At 40.0% G+C, this 21,092-nt stretch overlaps 1 protein-coding gene and 1 pseudogene across 1 annotated transcript; one reads left to right on the forward strand and one right to left on the reverse strand.

Annotated features, from left to right (window-relative positions):
- The first annotated feature begins 2,589 nt into the window (after nucleotides 1–2,589).
- LOC126507806 (putative ankyrin repeat domain-containing protein 19) lies at nucleotides 2,590–19,575 on the forward strand. The gene is made up of 5 exons (XM_050152580.1): nucleotides 2,590–2,882; nucleotides 11,130–11,244; nucleotides 11,396–11,569; nucleotides 17,195–17,301; nucleotides 19,434–19,575. The coding sequence occupies exons 1-5, from the start codon at nucleotides 2,590–2,592 to the stop codon at nucleotides 19,573–19,575; spliced, it is 831 nt and encodes a 276-aa protein (XP_050008537.1).
- On the reverse strand, nucleotides 6,862–10,778 carry LOC126507859 (T-complex protein 1 subunit zeta-like; annotated as a pseudogene).
- Nucleotides 19,576–21,092: the final 1,517 nt, after the last annotated feature.

The following is a 21,092-nucleotide window of genomic DNA, read 5'->3' on the forward strand; positions in this document are numbered from 1 at the left end:
AAATAAATAAATAAATAATAGATAAATAAATAAATATAAAAATAAAATAAATAACAAAATAGTATTTCTGATATTTACCTTACTATAAAATCCTAATGCTCAGAAAACTTCCTTCTGAAAAAAAAATCCATCCCTGCTTAGAATTCTACCCTCTTAATAGCACATTATTTTTATAAAATGGATTTCATTGTAATATTGTGTGCATACAATGCATCTAATCATACTCAGCCCCATTCCCATTTCATATGCAGTCTTTCCACCCCACCCCATCTCATTCTTCTTTCCCACTTCTCCACCTTCACTATCAATTGTATTTCTTCATTTCTAGACTCCACTTACAAAAATGTGCTTATCTGAGCCTGGTTTAGCCCACATAACAAGAGGACCTACTGCTCCATCCATTTTGGAGTAAAAATCACACATGTACAAAAAATTCACATTCTTTCAAATTAATGAAAACTCACACCTGTCTACATTGACACAACTTTAAATAATCACCCAGCCACAGAAAATCACATTCTCACACACAACTGTACATGGTTGCACACTTTCAGTCACAATGCTCATCCTCAAACATGTTCATACCGACAAATTAACAAATTCTCACTTTGTATACCATTTCCATTCTTGCACTTACCCATCCAACTCATACACATATACACCCTCACATCTGTTACACATCATTGCACTCCTGTGCACAAACACACACACACACACTTGCACTTAAATCACTTACAATTCCACAATCACAGTTTTACAAATACATACAATACACACAATACACTATGTACTCTTTACACTCACACTATACATACTCAAATGGACACACTAATGATTACATGTCATACAACCTCACACACAAAAGTCTACACACAATAACTCATACACACATACTCAAGTAAAAATCACTAGGATACAGTCATATGCACACTTGAAGAATTAAACTAACACTTGACACCATTCTGCCTTCTCCCTGGTACTAACACAATAGGTAAGGAGCACTTCTCAAACCCTACATACTTGTTCTTAACCTGTCCTGCTCTTAGCTCCTGGCACTGGCAGGTAGGGGATCCTAAACATAGCACAAATAAAAACCCAGAGACAGATACTGGGATTCAAGCTAAAAGATCAGAGAAGCAAAACACCCAAGCCACTAGAGAGTTCTTACCTCTATGAAATCTTCAGACTGGAAGAGTGAGTTCCTATCTCATCTCGCCTTACATTCCTCTCTAGTGCACCGCCTCTGCCCTGCCTCTATGGCTTACTAGTGTAGTTGCTGGGATAAAGGAATATGGTTGACAGTAAGACAGAAGAAGAGAAAAGGAGCAGGAGATTAACTGGCTTGAGAGAGAGGAAAGGAAGAGCCCAAGCCAGGTAGTGTTTGGGACGCAGAAAGCTACTGAGTCCAGCATTATAACCTAGTGAGAAAAGATGGGCCAGGACAAGAAAATGGCTAATTAAAAAGGCAAAAAATAAGATATTATATTGCTCTCCAAAATACATCTTGGAATTATTGCATGTTTTATTAGAATAAATAGAATAAAGCTAGGGAGAACAGAAAAATGAAGTCAGGGCCAAAGAGAGTAGGCAGCTTGCTTTAGTGGCTATTCACTGCATGGAATGTGCTGTAATTTTTCTTCAAAGTTTGTGCTCACACATCTCTGAAACCATGAGAACAGATTGTTAGTTCCACTGTTAAATTCTCATACAGACCTGCAGGAACCCTACTGGATGTGGAAAATAATAGAAATTAAGAGGCTGTTCTGTCCAGAGAGATTTTCTTGTAGAGCAGGCTTTGGCATTCTAAACCCCCCCCCCCCTTTCAACAGCGTATACAAGAACTGCTTCCCATGGCTGCAAATCAGCTTTGAGCAAATGACCAACAGTCATCTAGTTTTCTGAGAATGACATTTAAAAACATTTTCAGTTTAATCACGTGTGTGATTAAATGGGCACAGGTGAGTGTAGGTGCCCACAGTTCAGAAGAAGGTATTGGATCCTCTGGAGCTACACTAGGTTTGTGAATCAGTGGTGGCCGCTGGAAACCCAAGTTAGGTTCCTCTGCAAGAGAAATACATGCTCCTACAACTGAGCTATCCCTCCAGTTGCATCTTCGGATGTTTGAAACAATGCGGGTCTGCCCTACAGAGATTTGACCGGCCGGTCTATGCACATGCGCATTGGTCTTCATTGGCTTTAGACGCACGTACATGTTCATGCATACGTGCTTATCCATAACTCGCATTCTGCATACCGTTGCATACTTGTGTCCACCAGCATGGCTTGACAAAAGCCGTTCTGTCAACTGTCTCTTCAGTTGATAGACACTAACCCTGTGACTGACTGACTGGAGAGAACGTGGGAGAGACTTGGCTAATCTATGACAAACGATAATATTTAGATCAGGAGTAATGGGCTTAAAATAGCATTGATATTGCAACAAAGAGAGTAGACTAGTTAAATATATATAGTATTAAAAACAGGAGGGGTGAACTTACAATTTGATATGAGACTGAGAGAGTCGGCTTGTTAAAATAACTGGTTGATCCTGGGGGCGGCAGCGGTTGGCTTGCTGTAACGGTGCCTGAGATGGGAGGAGAGTACAGCCGAGGGGGAGGGTGGAGGCCTTGGGGTTCTCAAGGCGTCTCTGTGATCTGTTGCTGTCCAGAAAAGAGTCTTGAAGAGACGCCCTTAGGTTTTTGCAATATCAGTGGACGGAGAAACACCCCGTGCCTTGGGCCTCAGGATCCTGTGTATTTAGACATGGCCTACTTTCCTGACAACGACCTGCACATGGCGGCCTGTGCGGGAGATTTACCTTTTGTGCGGTTGTACTTCACTCTGGGCAAATATGAAGTCAATCACAGAGACAAGGAGAATAGGTAAGAGGGCCTTTAGACCTGGGCGAGGGCTGATGTGGGAGAAGACACCTTTACTGGCTCCCAAGACAAGAAAAAGGGCGGGGAGAGTCCAGCTCTGCTCCCTGGCACCGCAGGTGCACCTGGGAGGGGACCCATGACCCAACCAACAAAGGGAAGAATTCTGGTTGCTTTCTCTTCTCCTAGGAGCCCCTTAGAGAGTCAACAGACTATTTAAAAGTGTTAAATAACAAAATTAAATCACATCATTTTATCTTAGTGTACACATTAATACAATGTTAAATACATCGAGAAAAGTGAAAGACAATATTCTTCATAATGTATTACCTTCAAACCTAAAACTTCTTCAAATAAAATCCAATAACCATTATATATATTAGATATATTATATACGATGGACATATATATACATGTATATGTGTGTATACATATATATGTACATACACACACATTTAATGGATGTGTGTGTGTTGTAAGGACCTGAACTAGGAAAGGAGTTGAGTGTACCTGTTCCTGCTATTGCATTTAAAAGTTGTACACATCTCTGCTTCTTGGTTCCAGTAGGAGGGAAAAAACATCGACCTACCTTAAAATACCAAACCATTAGAAGAACAAAGAGTTATTGTTAGGAATAATTCATCTTTGAAAGAGAGGCATAGACATAGAGAAATATTAGCATATTCAGATGTAGCTTGTTATGCTAAACAACAACTCAGTTTGATTGCATCCATACAAACACTGATTATGGGTTTTTATTAGCAAACTGGTGGTGGAGGAGAGGAGGCAGAAATCTTAAATAAATAAATAAGAAAAAATAGAATTTTAATTACAAGTATATTTCCCCCATTTTATTGCTTTAATGTTTAATTTGAACATGAGGGTTTTTGACTATATTTTATTTCTTTCTAGCTTATTTGCAGTAATACAGAATATCTACATTAATGTTGGCATTGAATCTTACTTTTTGACTCCTATTTGGTTTATTGATAATGGGGCTGCATGTACTTCTATTATTCCTTCAGATAATCCTTTGAAAAGTAAGACTGTTCATGCACAGATGAAAATTTCACACTTTCTCTTATTTTGTGTGTACACATGTGTTGATATTTTCTGTCAATACTTATTCTCTTCTGAGGAGAATTTTTTAATCTCTGCTTATAGATTTTTATATAGTATAAATATTATTGAGTATGCCTTTTTCTACATAGACTTATATAGGCAAATAATTGTATACTGGTTGTGCCTAAATAGTTGTATGTCAACTTGACACAGGCTAAAGTCATCTGAGAAGAGGGAACCTCAATTTTAAAAAATGTTTCCATAAGATCAGGCTGTAGGGAGTTTTCTTAATTAGTGGTTGATGGGAGAGGTTGTGGGTGGTGACATTCTTGGACTGGTGGTCCTGAATTCTATAAGAAAGCAGGTTGAGCAAGTCATAAGGAGCAAATCAGTAAGCAGCACATTTCCTTGGCCTCTGCATCAGCTCCTGGCTTCAGGGTCCTGCCCTGTTTGAGTTCCTGTCCTGACTTTCTTCAATGTTGAACAGTGTTGTAGAAGTATAAGACAGATAAACCCTTTCTTTCCTGTCATAGTTAGGGTTTCTGTTGCTGTAAAGAGAAACTCTGGTAATATTTAATTGGGGTGGCTCCTTTCCAGTTCAGAGGTTTACTTCATTATCATTATGGTGGGAAGCAAGGCAACATGCTGGCAGACATGGTGCTATAGAAGGAGCTGAGAGTTTCTACATCTTGACTCACAGGCAACAGGAAGTGATCTGTCTCACTGGGCATGGCTCGAGCATATATGAGACCTCAAAGTCTACCTTCACAATGACACACTTCCTCCAACAAGATCACACCTACTCCAATTAAGGCCTTACCTCCTATTAGTGCTACTTTCTTCGGGAGCCATTTTCTTTCAAACCACCACATCCCCCAGTATGCTTTGGTCATCGTGTTTTGTCACAGCAATAGAAACCCAAACTAGACACTGATCATAATTATGAAAATAGAAGATAGCAAGTACAATGGCTACTAATATTGCAAAGGTATTGTTGTATCTTATAAAAGTTCCTTTATAGAAATAAAACTTTATTTTCTCATTCTCTCAATCCTCTCAGTCTCTGGACTTAACCCGAATATCTACTATGTACATATGGCTGTCTTTGAGGATCCATCCCTTCTTGAAAACTTGTTTTTTGCTTTGCCTAGACTAGCCGTATTGATTAAAATAAATCACACTTCCTCGTCTTACTCCTGCAATTTCTTTCTTTAGCTTAAAAGTTTCTTGAAAACCAAAGCCCTGATTACTGTGCACTTGGCTCCTGCTTATTACTATTGTTGTTCTTATTGTATTTGTAAAAAAATTAAGTGCAAATGGTATGACTAGATTGCAATGGATCCATTGTGTGTAGGATTGTGTTCTGACCCATGACCTTGAGTACTAATAAAAATCTCAATATTACTACCAATTATAAAGCAGGAGGAGGGCATTCCAGCTTCAGCATCTAAGGCAGCTGCAGTGCATGAACTGCATTTCCTACTATTTGGAGGTTGAGCAGTGTAGCAGCAGGCCACTTGTTTGTCCTGGCCGCCCAGCTAGCTTAGCCCAGAAACAACCACACAGAAATTGTATTCATTAAAAACACTGCTTGGCCATTAGCGCTAACTTCTTTTTTTAAAAATATTTATTTGTGTATTATGTATACAATATTCTGTCTGTGTGTATGCCTGAAGGCCAGAAGAGGGCGCCAGACCTCTTTACAGATGGTTGTGAGCCACCATGCGGTTGCTGGGAATTGAACTCAGGACCTTTGGAAGAGCAGGCAATGCTCTTGTCCACTGAACCATTTCTCCAGCCCTGTAGCTCTAACTTCTTATTGCCTAACTCTTATATTAATTTATCCCATTTCTATTAATCTGTATATTGCCACGTGGCTGTGGCTTACCAGGTAAAATTTCTAGCATCTGTCTTCTGCGGCTCCATGGCTTCTTCCTGATTCTGCCTCCTTTCTCCCAGCATGCATTTAGTTTTCCCCACCTACCTAAGTTCTGCCCTATCAACAGGCCAAGGCAGTTTCTTTATTCATTAATCAATAAAAGCAACACATAGACAGAAGGACTTCCCACACCATTTCCTTTTTTCTGTTTAAACAAAAAAGAAGGCTCTAACTTTAACATAGTAAAATTACATATAACAAAACAGGTATCAAGCAATAATTACAGTTACAATATTTCTATTTATCTTTTATCATAATGAAGGAAAACTATAACTATAGCTATCTATCTATTCTTCAACTCCATCAAAGATTCTAGAAGGGTATATTACCTAAGTAAATAGGAAGTGCATTGTAAGCAACTTTCAAAACTCTAGAAATGGCAGAGACATCTCTCTGCCTGGACAGTTACCCAAAGTTCTTCTGTACCATTGGGGGAATCCATCTTCAGCCCATAGGCCCATAGAATCCAGCAGAGTTTTCCATGAAGCAGGAGATTTCAAAGACAGTTCTGCCTGTACTGGCAGTTTGTCCATCACATTTTTCTGTGTCCTGCAGAATGTCTGACAGACTCATAAGCAGGAATCCCGAAGGATCATCTCACCTTTAGGCAAGTTCAGCAGTCATTTCTCTGTGGATCCTGCATGTCCAGTTCATCTAACAAACTTCATAAGGAGTCTCTTCAATGCCCATCTTTTTCTTGAAATAGACTGGTGCTGCCAGGAGCAGATGTATCTCATTGTCATGAAAAGTTCTAAGTTCTTTTTTGTGGGTTAAAATGGGTCTTCTTCATAATTGAATGCATACAGTCTATTAAAAAAACAATTTTACATTATTATAATTTAAATAGGTGCCAAATGTCCTATTCTCTTTTCTTCAACCAGGAAGAGAAAACTTCTTTTCCAAATCACTTGAAGTTTGGACAAAAATGACCATTTCCCCACATCATCCTGTAGTGTTACAGATGCAGCAACAAGGGAGACTTCTTCAATCTTTCAGAGAGAACATCCCAGCTGTCATGATGTCATCCACCAGGAGAATGTTGGTGGCAATCACAGTACAGGAGTGAAGCAGCTGCTTCTTCACACAGTAGTTGTCCCACACACCCGTCTCTGCTGCTACCATTGGCTCACCTGTGTTCAAGTCCACACCTACTAGTTGACCCTATTCTGAATACTCAGCTTGAACTTTAGTGTTTCCTGAAGGTTAAAACCAGAGTTCTGCGCAAGATCCTTGGGAATAATGAGCAAGGCATCCGCAAATGCCTTGATGCCAAGCTGAGCCCTGCCCTTCACGCTGGGCTTGTATTTAATCAGAGCTTCTGCCATTGCCACTTCTACTGCACCAGCACCTGGGACAACACAGCCATCATCAACGACATTTTTGACAGTCCTCAAGACATCTTATAGCATCCTTGATTTGAATCAGTGTGTGCTTATTTGGTCTTTTAACCAGCAATGTGACAGAATGGGGATTGTTACATTTCTCAGTGAAGGTGAACTTCTCTTTGCCCAACGTATACTCATAGACAAGACCCACATGTCCTAACATTCAGGATTCAGGTCATCAAAGGAATTCAGAGCCATCCCACCACAAGCAAGTGTCTGCCTCTCCATGTTTCTTCCCTTGGGGCGACGCAGAGCCATGATGTCTTCTTTTGCAAGGGGTCAATCACCTTTTAATTAATGACAAATCCTTTATCTGAGTCACCATAGACTTTCTTTTTCAGCTCTATTATCTTTTTAACTCTGTCTTCAATTAACTTCCTTTCAGCTTTTACTAGCTTTTCTCTCTCTTCCGCACTCTTGTAAAAGAACCCAAAATTCACTTCTGTTTTCTCATACTCCAAAGACACATTGCATGTGAGGATATAGGCATTCTCCACCCTTTTCTTCATATCAGGATGCCGTGCTCCATGATTCAAAACAATCCCTCTGATTAAGCTTGTATCTGTTTCAGATTTATGTTTCATCTCCATGATCTCAATCATGAAGAGAGAGGTCAATGGGTTCTTTTTTTAACGGTCAAAATGAAGTCCACTACAGTCTCTGTTAAGACATCTGCAGGTTCAGCATGAACTTTAGTTCGCAGAGATGTTCTGGTCACATCGATGAGTGTTTCTCTGTCCATCTCTCTGCTTGCTTTCACTTGTTCCAAGAACTGGAGTGCCCTTTCCTTTGTAGCTTCAAAGCCTTCGGTTATTATCCTGGGGTGGAGACCCTCGGAAATGTAGAGGTCCGCCTGTTTCTGCAGCTCCCCATAATAAGGACATTGGATGTGGTGCCATCACCCCTTTTGTCATCCTGGGCTGTAGCTACTTTTGCTATTAAAGAGGCTGTTGGGTGTTGAATTTGCATTTCATGAAGTAGCACATTGCCATCTTTAGTAAGCTTGATGTCTCCAGCACCAGAAACAAGCATCTTCGTGGTGCCCAAGGTCCTTAGAACATCCTGCAGGCGCCTTGCCATGCTGATGTTCGCTGCCAGTGCTGCCTGCGCCTCTGCCACCTCGGCTTTAGAGTCTTCACTGCCACAATGGTTGGCCTAGCTCACGGAGAGGCCAAGCACAATGTGCTCTAGTGGGTCTTCTTGAAAAGTCTTATGCACCTGGACCCATCCTAAGTCCTTATAACATTTAAATGCCATATTCAGAAGGTCTCTGCAAGATTCGAAGAATACCTATCTAACTGAAATATATCTCAATACATCTTGAAAATCTGACTAACATGACTACAATTTTGACTATTATAGATGACTATCTATTAAGGAATTTTTTAAATTATATATTACATTTTCAAATGAGCTTAACAATCACAATACCCCAATACACACACACACACTATAACAAAATTGACCTTAAATTTGTATTGACAAACTAAGATTCATACCAATGCAAATCTCTATAGCATATCCCCCTTTAAATGTAAAAGAACATTGTTAATCAGGTCTTTCATGGTATATCCCATGTGTTTGGTTCATCTCAGTTAACAGTTGGGTGAAGTATTTTCTTTATGGGGGTGTTCACAGAAACCTTTCAGGGGGTCTTGTTTCATGAAACCATATTGGTCTAGAAGCAACCCACAGGTTCTCATCTTCTGTAAAAACAAAAGAAGAACATCTTTTTCAAAGCATCATACCCTTAGACTTAAATTCTGAAGACAAGATACCTTTACAAAATACATGCTGGTTTAGCTTAGCAGCCCATACAATGAAATGTCTGTCTGTACTTAGCTCCTTCACAGTCAAAAAATTCAAAGAAGACATAATACTATACATAATCCAGACTCTGTGAATTTTCCATCTTTATGTGGCTTAATTTTTACTCCTTTTAATCTATGACTGTCTGTACTCTATCTCTTTAAAGACTTTTTAAACTTCTTTTTCAACTTTCTATACTCTTTTTCTTCTCTCTTCCAAGCATACGAACATTTATCCAATACTGTGACCCATTTAGAGGTCTTTTATGTCTGAATCTGTCCTATTGTGAATCTGTAATTCTTTACTGTCCAGGAGCACTTCTTAAAATGCTAACCACTTCTTAAAAACTTAAGTTGTGCCGTTAGTAAGGTATATTATGGTACTGCCTGCTCACTCAGGGGAGCTGCTCACTGCCTCTGAGAGACACGCACAGTGCCCCGTCTCTAGGCACACAGCCTGCCCATGCTGTCATTAAGCAAGCTGCAGAGGTCTGCTCACAAACCCCACTCAAAAACTTGGTCTCCTGAAAGAGCCAGAGGTTGTGCTGGCAGCCTGGCTCAGAAAGCTGGCATTTTAAAATGGCCACAGCTTTTTTTCCCTGAATCAGATAAACCTCTCTTAAAGGAGCTGTGGCAGGCCACCAGCAAACAGCAAGAAGCTCTGTTAAACTCTATTTTTGTGTATAGAATTCCCTTTCAAGCCCTGTCAGGTTTTATGTGAATTTAGCTAGCACAGGTTGGAGCAGGCCACTTATTTGTCCTGGCTGCTCAGCTAGCTTAGCCCAGAAATAACCACACAGAAATTGTATTCATTAAAACACTGCTTGGCCCATTAGCTCTAACTTCTTATTGGCTAACTCTTATATTAACTTAACCCATTTCTATCAATCTGTATATCGCCACGTGCCTGTGGCTTACCGAGTAAAATTCCCAGCATCTGTTTTCTGCAGCTCCATGGCTTCTTCCTGACTCTGCCTCCTTTCTCCCAGCATGCCATTTAGTTTTCCCTGCCTACCTAAGTTCTGCCCTATCAACAGGCCAAGGCAGTTTCTTTATTCATTAATCAATGAAAACAACACATAGACAGAGGACCTCTTACATTAGAGCAGGAAGAGAATGAATGTGTGGCCAGCCTGGACAGGAGCACCCTGTCTCACTTAAAAAAACAAACCACCTTATACTTGCTGAAATATAGAATCCTTAGACCATCTATGGAATGGGGTGGTTGTATAGTTTCATCTTCCTGAAATACTATGTATGTTAAACTGATATATAGTTATGAAGTTATGATATCTAGAATGTTATGAGTAAAACTTTCTTACTTTGTTTACATTCTTGATGTAGCATTACAATGTTTTATTTTATCAGAACAGAAATGAAGCCTAGAAGCAAACAGAAATAGCCTGTAGGTAACAGAGCTTAAAGTAGGGTTAAAACAAAGTTTGAAGATAAAATCCCCTCCCCCTCAAGACACATATATTTGAGCTTTTGAACCTCAGATGGTAGCTCTGTTTTGGAAATTATGGAAGTTTCTGGGGGTCAGACTTTAGATGTCTAGCCAGTTGTTGTCCAGTCCCTTCACTGTTTCCTGAATGCTACCATGGAGATATGGCTTATAGGACATAAGATCTACTTTGTGGTAGGAGTGTGGACAAGTCTGGAGTTGAGTATTAGAGAAGAATGCTACGAGCAGAGCTTCATGATTCATTCAAGTGCAAAAGACTGTTGACCAATGGAAGCAGACAGGAAAAGGCTGGCCCAGGAGACTTGGAAACAAGGGGTCTGTCGTAAATTGGGATAGACGTCATTAGTAGTAAATTCTGGCAAAGGATCTATGTTCTATATCCTGAAATTTAAATGAGGCTTCCTGCAAATGAAGCAGATTGATTGTGTGTGTGTGTGTTTATGGTTTATGTATGTGTATTTTGGAATAAATTTCACAAATACAGAAATTTTTTTAGAAGGACATTATGTATTTATTTAAAAGGCACATGCACAATATGCTATTTAACAGTTTCAATTACTTGAATACTTGTGCATATCTGTAATTTCTCTGTAGGAATGCCCTGCACTTTGCCTGCTTCTATGGACATCTAGAACTGGTGACTTACCTCTGGAGGCGTGGCTGTGAGATTAATGGGTGTGACGATCGGAACATCACACCCCTGATGAAGGTAGATCATAGTCATTTTAAGCATGGGATGATTTTGGTTTAAGCAAAAAAATGAATTCATCTTATGTAAATACAATTAATTGGTGAAACCCATGAGTGTGTAGCGTAAATTCTTTGAGTTGACCATGTGCTTCTTGTTACAATCCCTCCAGGCTGTCCAAAGCTGGGAAGAGGAAATCGTGGGTTTTCTGCTAGAGCATCATGCTAACCCGCACATTAAAGACAGCAATGGAGACACGGCTCTCCACTATGCAGTCTATGCCGGGAAGCCAGAAATAGCTGCCAAGCTACTACTTTATGGAGCAAATATTGAGGAAAGAACAAAAGTAAGGATCATTTTGCTTAGAAACACATATGATGTATGTAGGGCTAGTCACCCATGTTTAGAAGCTCACGTATTACCTGGATGAAAATGCTTAGACATTTGTAATGGAAATCATTTTAAGTGTTGGAACTTTGGAAAGTGCAGCTTTCTTCTGTACATTCAGGACAAAGGTATGTGGAATCACTGAATTCATTAAAAGTAAGATTTGCAATTTATTCAATAATCTTTTAAACACTTTTTGGTCAAAATTAAAAATCAACACAATAAAGCAATTATAGTCTTCCAAACAAGCACCAACTTAAACAAAACAAAAGTATTTTGAATTAAGTGGAAACAGTAACACTCTTGATAAGTTCTCTCTACCATGCTGATGGAAGAATAATGGAAACAAATTGATGAGAAATATTCAGACTAATTTGGAAGTTATGCAATCAACACAAAGTGCTAAGAAGTCTTTGCTAATTGTTAGGGTTTTTTTTTCCAAGTTGCTTTGGATAGGGCATTCTTCAGCTTTCAATTCATTTTTAGTTGAACTTACTGAGAGAAGGGTATTATTGAAATTATAATATTTGAACTTTTGATTTGTAAAGAGGTTGTGAGGAAGACAGAGTAAAGATTGTTCCTAGTAGGGTTGCTATACTTAAATTTAATCTCATAAAATAGCTTTTGAATATTCATCACAATATTGTGATGTTATTTGCAGAGAAAGGTAATCAATTTGACTATTTTTGTTTATTGTTATTTTTGAGATTGTTTCCTTTCCCCAACCCTTCCATAAAGCCATCCCATTCTCATTCAAATTCATGACCCATTTTTCATTCATTGTTATGGCATTTAAATGTATAAATAACCTGTTGAGTTCATATAATGCTACGTGTATGATGTACATGTATGTTTTCAGGGCTGACCATTTGGCACAGAACAACCACTTGGTGTGCTCTTCCCTTTCTGAGGGGACCCCAGCTTTACTAAGTCGCCTGTAGTTCTTTGTGTAGGGTCGAGACCTCTTGAACTGTATGCCTTCCAGTTTGGCATGTTCATTGGTGTTTTCCTTGCTCAGCTCACATTTTGGGCAGTCATGTTGGTGGAACTTTATATGTATAACTTTTGATCTTTCTAGGAGAAAATCTCACAGCAGACTCCCTGATCTTCTGGCTCTTTCAATCTTTTTGTCCTGTCTACAACAATGCTTGCTCCCCGAGGCTCAGGTGTGGGAGCGTTTTGTAGTTGTATCCATTGGGACGGGGCCACACAACTCTGCATTTTGATTGGTTGTGGTTTTCTGTAGTGCTCTCTGTCTGTTGCAGAGAAGTTTCCTTGGTGAGGTGTGAAGACTACACTTATTTGAGGATATACAGAAGAAGGTGGGAGGAGGGCAAAGGGGACTAGGAGGATAGAAGTGGTCTGATATGGAAAATTGGAAATTGCGTGTCTTTTAGGGTGAGGCAAGTAAATAGAGATTGGGTTATTAAGAGGCTAAAATTGCCTCTTACATTCTAACTCTCCACAATTAGAGATACAACAGCAAGAGTACAGCTTGTGGAAACCTCAGCAGATGTAGCTGCTCTTGGCAGCCTCATCTTATATCCATGGCAGCTCATGTCCCGCTGTAGCCCTGAATGGAGTATATCAAAGATTTATTTATTTGGGGATAAACTCACAGTAAGGGTAGAGATCCACAGCCCTCTGTGTGTGCTGGAAACTGGAACTGAATCCAGCAGATAAAACAAGGGGGCCCACTCGCACGCTTTTCATCTGTACTTAAAATACATGAGACCACGCCCAAAGTGGGCCGGCATCTTAAAGGCTATTGGCCGAAGGAATTCCCACAACATCCCACGTAGCCAGGAGTTTATCCTAGAATCTGGTGAGACTGTAACATCAGGAAGGCAGATCTTCAGGGGAAAGGAGTAATTATCAAAAGCTACTAAGGAAGAAACTTCTTTATTTTACTATCTATTGGCCATATTATAATCCAGGTTTAATTAGTCAGTTTTACGTTCTCTATATATGATATAACATTGATATTATAGCTAGCATTAAAATAATTAAAAGCATCCCTTCTGAAAGGAGCAAAGATGACAGATGAGAGAGTGGTGGTCTAATGGAAGCTAGATAAGGCGCCCACTACACTAAATGGAGTTAAATCTAGGGGAGAGCCAATCTAATTGACTTGACCTATTTAATTCATATAAATAGGAAAAGATTGACTCAGAGACTAAATATGGGCTTAAAATGTGGGTGTCTTTCAGGGTGGTGGTGGCGCACGCCTTTCATAACAATACTTGGGAGGCAGAAGCCGGCGGATCTCTGAGTGTGAGGCTAGCCTGGTCTACAAGAGCTAGTTTCAGGACAGGCTCCAAAACTACAGAAAATTCTGTATCGAAAAAATAAACAAACAAAAACAAAACAAAAAAAAGAAAGGAAAGAAAAGAAAAAAGGAAAATGAAAAAAAAAAAGATGTCTCCAAAGCTGAGGCTTTTGTTGTTGTTAATTTAGAATTAGATCTCTTTTACCTAAATTATACCAAAAAATAAGAAAATCTTTTACAAAGACAGTAAGAACATTTGAATCTTAGGACGAGGAAAACACGTCCTAACGAGGAATTGTTTTAAACATGAAAACTACTTAAATAAAGTAGGGGTCTGGGTAAATGAACATCCATATAAAGCACTATTAAAGTACAGCCATGATAGCACTTTCACCTGCACCAGAGTGCACAGAGAGAAGTTTGAAGGCAGAGAGAGATGAGTGGGGGCAGACAGTGGAAAGTGAGATTCCTTGAAGAGCTTTGCTATAGAGGACAAGAATAGCTGTCACCCTCTTATTTGAAAGCCACTTGCATAAGTACCAAGCTATGGCTGAGTAAGTATGGGGCGGAGGGAGGAGAGCACCATGGCTGAGAGAGCCGCTGGAAGTGGGAGGGATTATGGGACGGGTGGATCATAAGCTTTTATCTGATACATAGGGTGAAATCCATCATTTTGGAAAGGCCGAGGCTGGTATGCCGGGAAGCCTTGGAGGATCCAGGCAGGCACCCAGGTGGGAGGGGAGCTAGAGAAATGGGCCAGTTTTTCATGGAGTTACTGAATTTAAAAAGTTGTGCAAGACTGGCAAAGGCAGGGGAAGTTTCAGGGGTAGAAACGGGCTTTAATGGCATCCGTTTCCTACCATTTACCACTGTGCGGTATGTAGTTCTAAGTCAGCAAGAATTGTGAGGTGAAAGATACCTTTTTAGGGTCACTGAAATCCATTGCCTGATTTATACTGTGGCCAGATGCTGTTACAGAAACTTAACAGTCTCTCTGGGTGATTTCTCCTCCAGAATAAAGTGTGTTTAAAAGTATATAAAAGCTATTTAGTGTTGTGGACTATTCTTTTAAGATGTGTTACATTTGTTAATGCTGTGGAACATTTGTTTAGTGATGCAACGATGTGTTGCATTCTTTTATGTTGCATCTGTAAAGCTGTGTTATTTTACCTGTCTAAAACACCTGATTGTCTATAAAGAGGTGAACAGTGGACTGCTGGGTAGGAGAAAGAACTAGGTGGGACTGCCAGGCATAGAGAATAAATAATAGAAAAGAAAAGAAGAGCAATGGGTGAGAAAAGAAGGGGAGAGGGATGCTAGGGGCCAGCAACCTAGCCACAAAACCAGTCCTGGAGCAAGAAGGGAAGAAAGATACATAGAATAAATAGTTAAAATATAAAAGAAGAGAAATGGGTTAATTTAAGTTAGAAAAGCTGGCTAGAAATAAGAATAAGTCTCCGTGTGTTTATTTTGGAGCTGAGTGGCTGGCCCACAAAGAATAAAGAGTAAAAGAATTCAACTACAATCTAGGGGAGAGTCGTTTGGTAGTTGAGAGTGAGGTGCCCATTATGAGGCCTGTGACTCAAGCAAGTGGAGAAGAACTTGTAACTCCCAGTTCTCAGAGGTGTGACTAATGTCACAGCAGGCAGATCAGACATGATATTGAGCATTTCCCCAAATACAAAATTATCTGAGCCAGAGTCCTGGACCATGCCAGGGGAATCAGGTAACTTTGTATGGGAATTTACTTGGTTCAGAAATGAGTCGGTGCCCCAGATGTGAGACTCACTACTTTAGGGCAGGGCCCTATGCTGGGTGCAGAGAGGCAGCACCAAGAGAAGGGGAGGTTCCTAAAGTGTCATGCACTTCAGTAGAGCTCCTTTTGAGTCTCCCACACCATTATGAAGATTTTGGAGAGGGCATTGTATTAGGGTTTCTATTGCTGGAACAAAACACTATGACCAAAAAGCAAGTTAGGGAGAAAAAGGTTTATATGGCTTATATATAACTGCTCATCACTGAAGGAAGTCAGTACTAGGAACTCACACAGGGAAGGAACCTGAAGGCAAAAGCTGGTGTAGAAGCCATGGAGGGGTGCTGCTTACTGGCGAGCTCCTCATGACTTGTTCAGTCTGCTTTCTTATAGAACCCAGGACCAGCAGTACAGGGATGGTACTGAAAACCTAACAGTAATAATGGTGATAGAAATCCTTTAGATAATTTATCTTTAGCAGTCCTGTGCAACAAATTATTCGTGTAAGTAACATTGGAAGAATTGAATGCATATATAGTATAAATCAAGTTCTAGAACATTTCTAGAGTAGGCAATTTGCAATTTAATTTAAAATTTGACATTTGGCTTTTGTGAAGAAAGAAAATATTTCAGCTGGGTGATGGTGGTGCATGGCCTTTAATCCCAGCACTTGGGAGGCAGAGGGAGGCAGATCTCTGTGAGTTCGAGACCAGCCTGGTCTACAAGAGCAAGTTCCAGGACAGGCTCCAAAAGCTACAGAGAAACCATTCCACTTGTGAATGGTTGTTGAAATAGGGGCGACAGGGCTGCGTCCCCAGCACCCCGGCCGCCTGCTAGCTCATGCCCGAAATAACAACACACAAACTTTATTCATTTAAACACCGCTTGGCCCATTTCTATCTAGCCTCTTCTCGGCTAACTCTCGCACCTGGACTAGTCCATTTCTAGTAATGTGTGTAAGCACCCCAAGGTGCGCTTACTGGGAAGATTCTAGCCTCCGTCCATCCTGGGTCGGAGCTGCCTGGGAGAACGGAGCCTGGCGTCTCTGCTCCAGAGAGCAGAGCTGTCGGGTCTCTCTGGGAGCTGAGCAGAGTCTGACCTCACTTCCTCTTCCGCCCAGCATCCTATTCTATTTACTCCTCCCACCTATGTTCTAACCAATAAAATGGGCTAAGCCAGTTTCTTTATTAGCCAATGACCTTCCTCCATCAAATGGTAATTTAATAACCATTGGTAAACACACAACATGGGTACCAATAGTCCACAATTTAAGAATATTGGGGTTTAGATGGGAGCAATTAAGTGACTCTAAAATACCAAGATAAATTTAATAACGGGAACAACGTTTTATAGACACAAGACAATTCCAAGTGAGGGTTGCGGGGACTATGTTCATGTTCCATCTGTGGACAAGAGGCAGCATTTTGGCGGGAACTGGAGAGCCTGCATGAAAGCATAGTGGGGTGACAAGGAAAAGGTGGCTTCAATGCCCTCTCCTAACTCTGTTTCGTGTTTGTGCCCAGTGAGTCTGTAGAATGTAAGTTGATTTTGTTGTTTTGCAGGATAACCTCACACCACTATTGCTTGCTCTCAGGGAAAACAGACTGAATATGGCGCAGTTCTTAGTAAGCACGGGAGCCAGTGTGCATGCGGTTGACCCTCAGAGAAGGTAGCATTTGACTTCACACCCTCTAATGTTGTTCTAAACTGCAGACAGCCATGCACAGAAAATACTACATGAATAGGAACAACAATGTTGACTTATAGGAATATACTGGAAGCCAAGCCTATATTATCTGTTAGTATTGCTTTTCCTCCTCCAACCCCAGACAGGATTCTTTGTGTGGCCCTGGCTGTCCTAGAACTTGCTCTTTACACCAGGCTGGCCTTAGATGCAGAGATCTACCTGCCTCTGCCTTATGCTGACTGAGATTAAAGGCATGAGCCACCACATCCAGCTTAGAATTTCAATAATTCAGAGTAAGTGATATATAATAGGGTTCATGCTCTCATTAATATTGACCAATTTCTCTAATTTTAATCTAATATTAGTGCATATGATCTTATATTAGCTAAAATGTATTAATTTTGTTTTAATATACTTTTTAAAGAAAATTCTGTATTGAGTATAAAATAAAGCATCAGTTACTTTTCATATTGACACGACATAATGCATGACGGAGGGGAATTAATGGAGGGATGGTTTATTTTGGCTTATATCCTCAGAATTTATCATCTGTCTTGGCAGGGAAACCATGATATAGTATCTCAATGATGGGAAGAATATAGGAAAATTCCTCCCAAGGATTTCTGTGTACCTAACATCTCCAACAACCCCAAGGTCTCCATTGTTAAGTTAGAATCCCATCCACAACTCAACATACAACTGGATTAGCAGGTCTATGTAGGAAATTCCAGCCTGTTCCTCAGTGCTCACCCTCATGGGTTTATGTTTCCTCCTGAAACCTTGGTATATATCCCCACAATCCTGTAACTCTTGCATTCTTCATGCCAGCACTACATGGATGAGGTCATCTGCTGCTGCCAGACTGGAAGGCAGCGAGCTCCCTTAGATCTTGGCTGGCATCACTTCTCAGTGCTGCGTGGCTAAACCAGGGTAAACAAATTCCTAATATATAAAAACTGTAATAATACACTTGAAAAGTAGTTGTAGGACCATTCATATGGGGCTGGCTGTGTAGCACATATTTTTTCTTTTTCTTCGAGACAGGGTTTCTCTGTGTAATAGCCCTGGTTGTCCTGGAACTAGATTTTGCAGACCAGGCTGAGATCCTCCTGTCTCTGCTTCCTGAGTACTGGGATTAAAGGCATATGGTGTGGAAGTTCCTTCTGTCTATGTGTTGCTTTTATTGGTTAATGAATAAAGAACTGCTTTGGGCCAATCGCAGGGCAGAACAGAACTAGGCGGGGAAAGCTAGGCTGAATGATGGGAGGAGGAAGGTGGAATCAGAAAGAAGCCATGGAGCTCACAGAGACAGACATGCTGAAACTTTGCTGGTTGGCCACAATTACTTGAAATGGATTAAGTTAAGATGAAAGTGTTAACCAATAAGAAGTTAGATCTAATGGGCCAAGCAGTGTTTTAAATAATATGGTTTCTGTGTGATTATTTTGGGTGGCCAGAAACCAACAAGCGGCACCCTTCTCCAACAGGCATGTGCTACTACTACTGCCTGGCATGTGGTTGCACATACTTTTAATCCTAGTACTCAGGAGATAGATGTGGGTGTATCTCTGAGTTTGAGGTCAGCCTGAACTACATAGCAATACAAACATATTGAGTCACGTCTGAAAAAAATTAATATTTTTTTTACCTCAGTTCCCATCAGTGGTACTCAGCATCATTAACCTAAAGTACTACAGCTATCTTTGCCATTATTTTATCAATATCATTTTATATTGTTACTGCTATTATACTAATCACACAAATAATTTTACTTATTTGACATGAGTATAAATTGTAATATATTACATTAAACCGTGGAAGAGAAGGAGAAATCTTATAAATCTTGATGTACTTCAGGTAAATTTTCCTTATTACCATAGTTGTCCATTAGAGGATATTAAGCTGGGAATTCTATGAGGTAATAGAATTGTGGGAAAGAAGTCTACCACAGGTTTTGTTTTGAAGATAACTTAAAATGTGGAATAATGGATCTCTCAAAATACTTAGGTCTATTAACAGTTCTACACAGTTGGACAAGCTATTTGGTAAAGTGTATCCAATAACTATTCAAATAATTATATTAAGGTCTATAACTGAAGTTATTTTTATTTTAGAAACTCTCTCATGTATGCTGTAAGATGTGATTCACCGGTTATGGTCGACCTTCTTCTTCAACAAGGTGTTGACATCAATTTTAAAGATTTGTTTGGATGGACTGCTTTACGTTATGCTATTGAAGGTGATCGTGAGGTGTAAGTAATTCTAATTAATATTAATTGTTTCAAATAATTACACCAAGTGATATTTCATTGTTGGTTTAGGTAGTTTTGAAATGGAATGGAGTTAGTCCACCTCATCAGCTAGAAACCAAGAAAAATGATGGATTATTTAGAAGTAGAAATGGTGTGGGAAATTTTAATCCCAAGACAAGTTTTGTTTTTAATAATGGGACTGAATACAGGGCCTGAACCATTGAGTTTCATCCTTAACCTCTGTGTTAACCTCTGTCTCAGGAGTTTGAAGATCTTCATACTTAGGGACTCCAGAATGATTGCTTTAGTTTCGAACATAACCCTTGTGCATCAGATGCAGTGTCACATCTTGATTTTTTTAATTGTTTACTTTAGTCTTATAACCTCCATTTTAACAGAAAATCCCTAGAAGCTGCCTTCTACACATTGCTACTTGAAATTCCAGGAAACCAGCTAGTTTTATAAGTACAACGGTGTCAACCCTCTCTCACAAGTCAGAGGAGGAAAGGAAGAAATTCTAGTCATGTCTTTTTTTCCCTTGTCGATTCTGTTGTTACAGTTTTGTTATTAGTGGATCTTACAGTCCAGTAATGACTAACAGCTAGCCCTTGATTATCCTTATTGATTAAGATCTCTGAGTTTTTGTGGTAATAGTCACATAATCATTAAAACAGTTTCTTCATTTCATATGTTCTTTTTAAGTTAGGATGTTGTGATGGTTTGAAAGAAAATGGCTCCCAATGAGTGACACTATTAGAAGGTGTGGCCTTGTTGGAGGAAGTGTGTCACTGTGGGGGTGGGCTTTTGAGGTCTCTTCTGCTCAAGCTTCTCCCCAGTATGACCATCAGTTGACTTCCTGTTGCCTGTAAGATGTAGGCCTCTCAACTACCTCTCTACATCATCTACCTGTGTACTATTGTCCTTCCCATCATGATGATAGTAATTGCACCTCTGACATTGTCAATGAGCCACCCCAATTAAATGTTTTCTTTATAAGAGTTGCCATGGTCATGGTGTCTCCTCACAGCAATAGAAACCCTAATTAAGACACTGTTAAAGTAGGGAACACTTTTGGAATAATATCTGTCTTAGTTAGGGTTACTATTGCTGTGAAGAGACACCATGACCATGACAACTCTTATAAAGGAAACATTTAATTGTGGTGGCTCATTTACAGTTCAGAGGTTCAGTCCATAATGGCAGGGAGCATGGTAGCATGTAGGTAAAGAAGGTGCTGGAACTGAGAATGCTGCATTTTGCAGACAACAGGAAGTTGACTGACACACTGGGTGGTATCCTGAGCATAAGAAGCCTCAAAGCCTCTCCCCACAGTGACACATTTCCTCCAACAAGGCCATACCCTCTCCAACAAAGCTACACCTCCTAATAGTGCCACTCCCTATGAGATTATGGGATTATGGGGGCCGATTACATTCAAACTACCACAAACAGCTAGGAGTCTTAGTTTTACCCCACCCACCAACAGTAAACTGACCTTCTCATCTATTCACAACCTTTATC

This window comes from Alexandromys fortis, unplaced genomic scaffold, assembly GCF_014885135.2.
Source record: "Alexandromys fortis isolate MF-2015 unplaced genomic scaffold, M_Fortis_MF-2015_v1.1 scaffold_54, whole genome shotgun sequence".
In the NCBI taxonomy this organism is placed as follows: domain Eukaryota; kingdom Metazoa; phylum Chordata; class Mammalia; order Rodentia; family Cricetidae; genus Alexandromys; species Alexandromys fortis.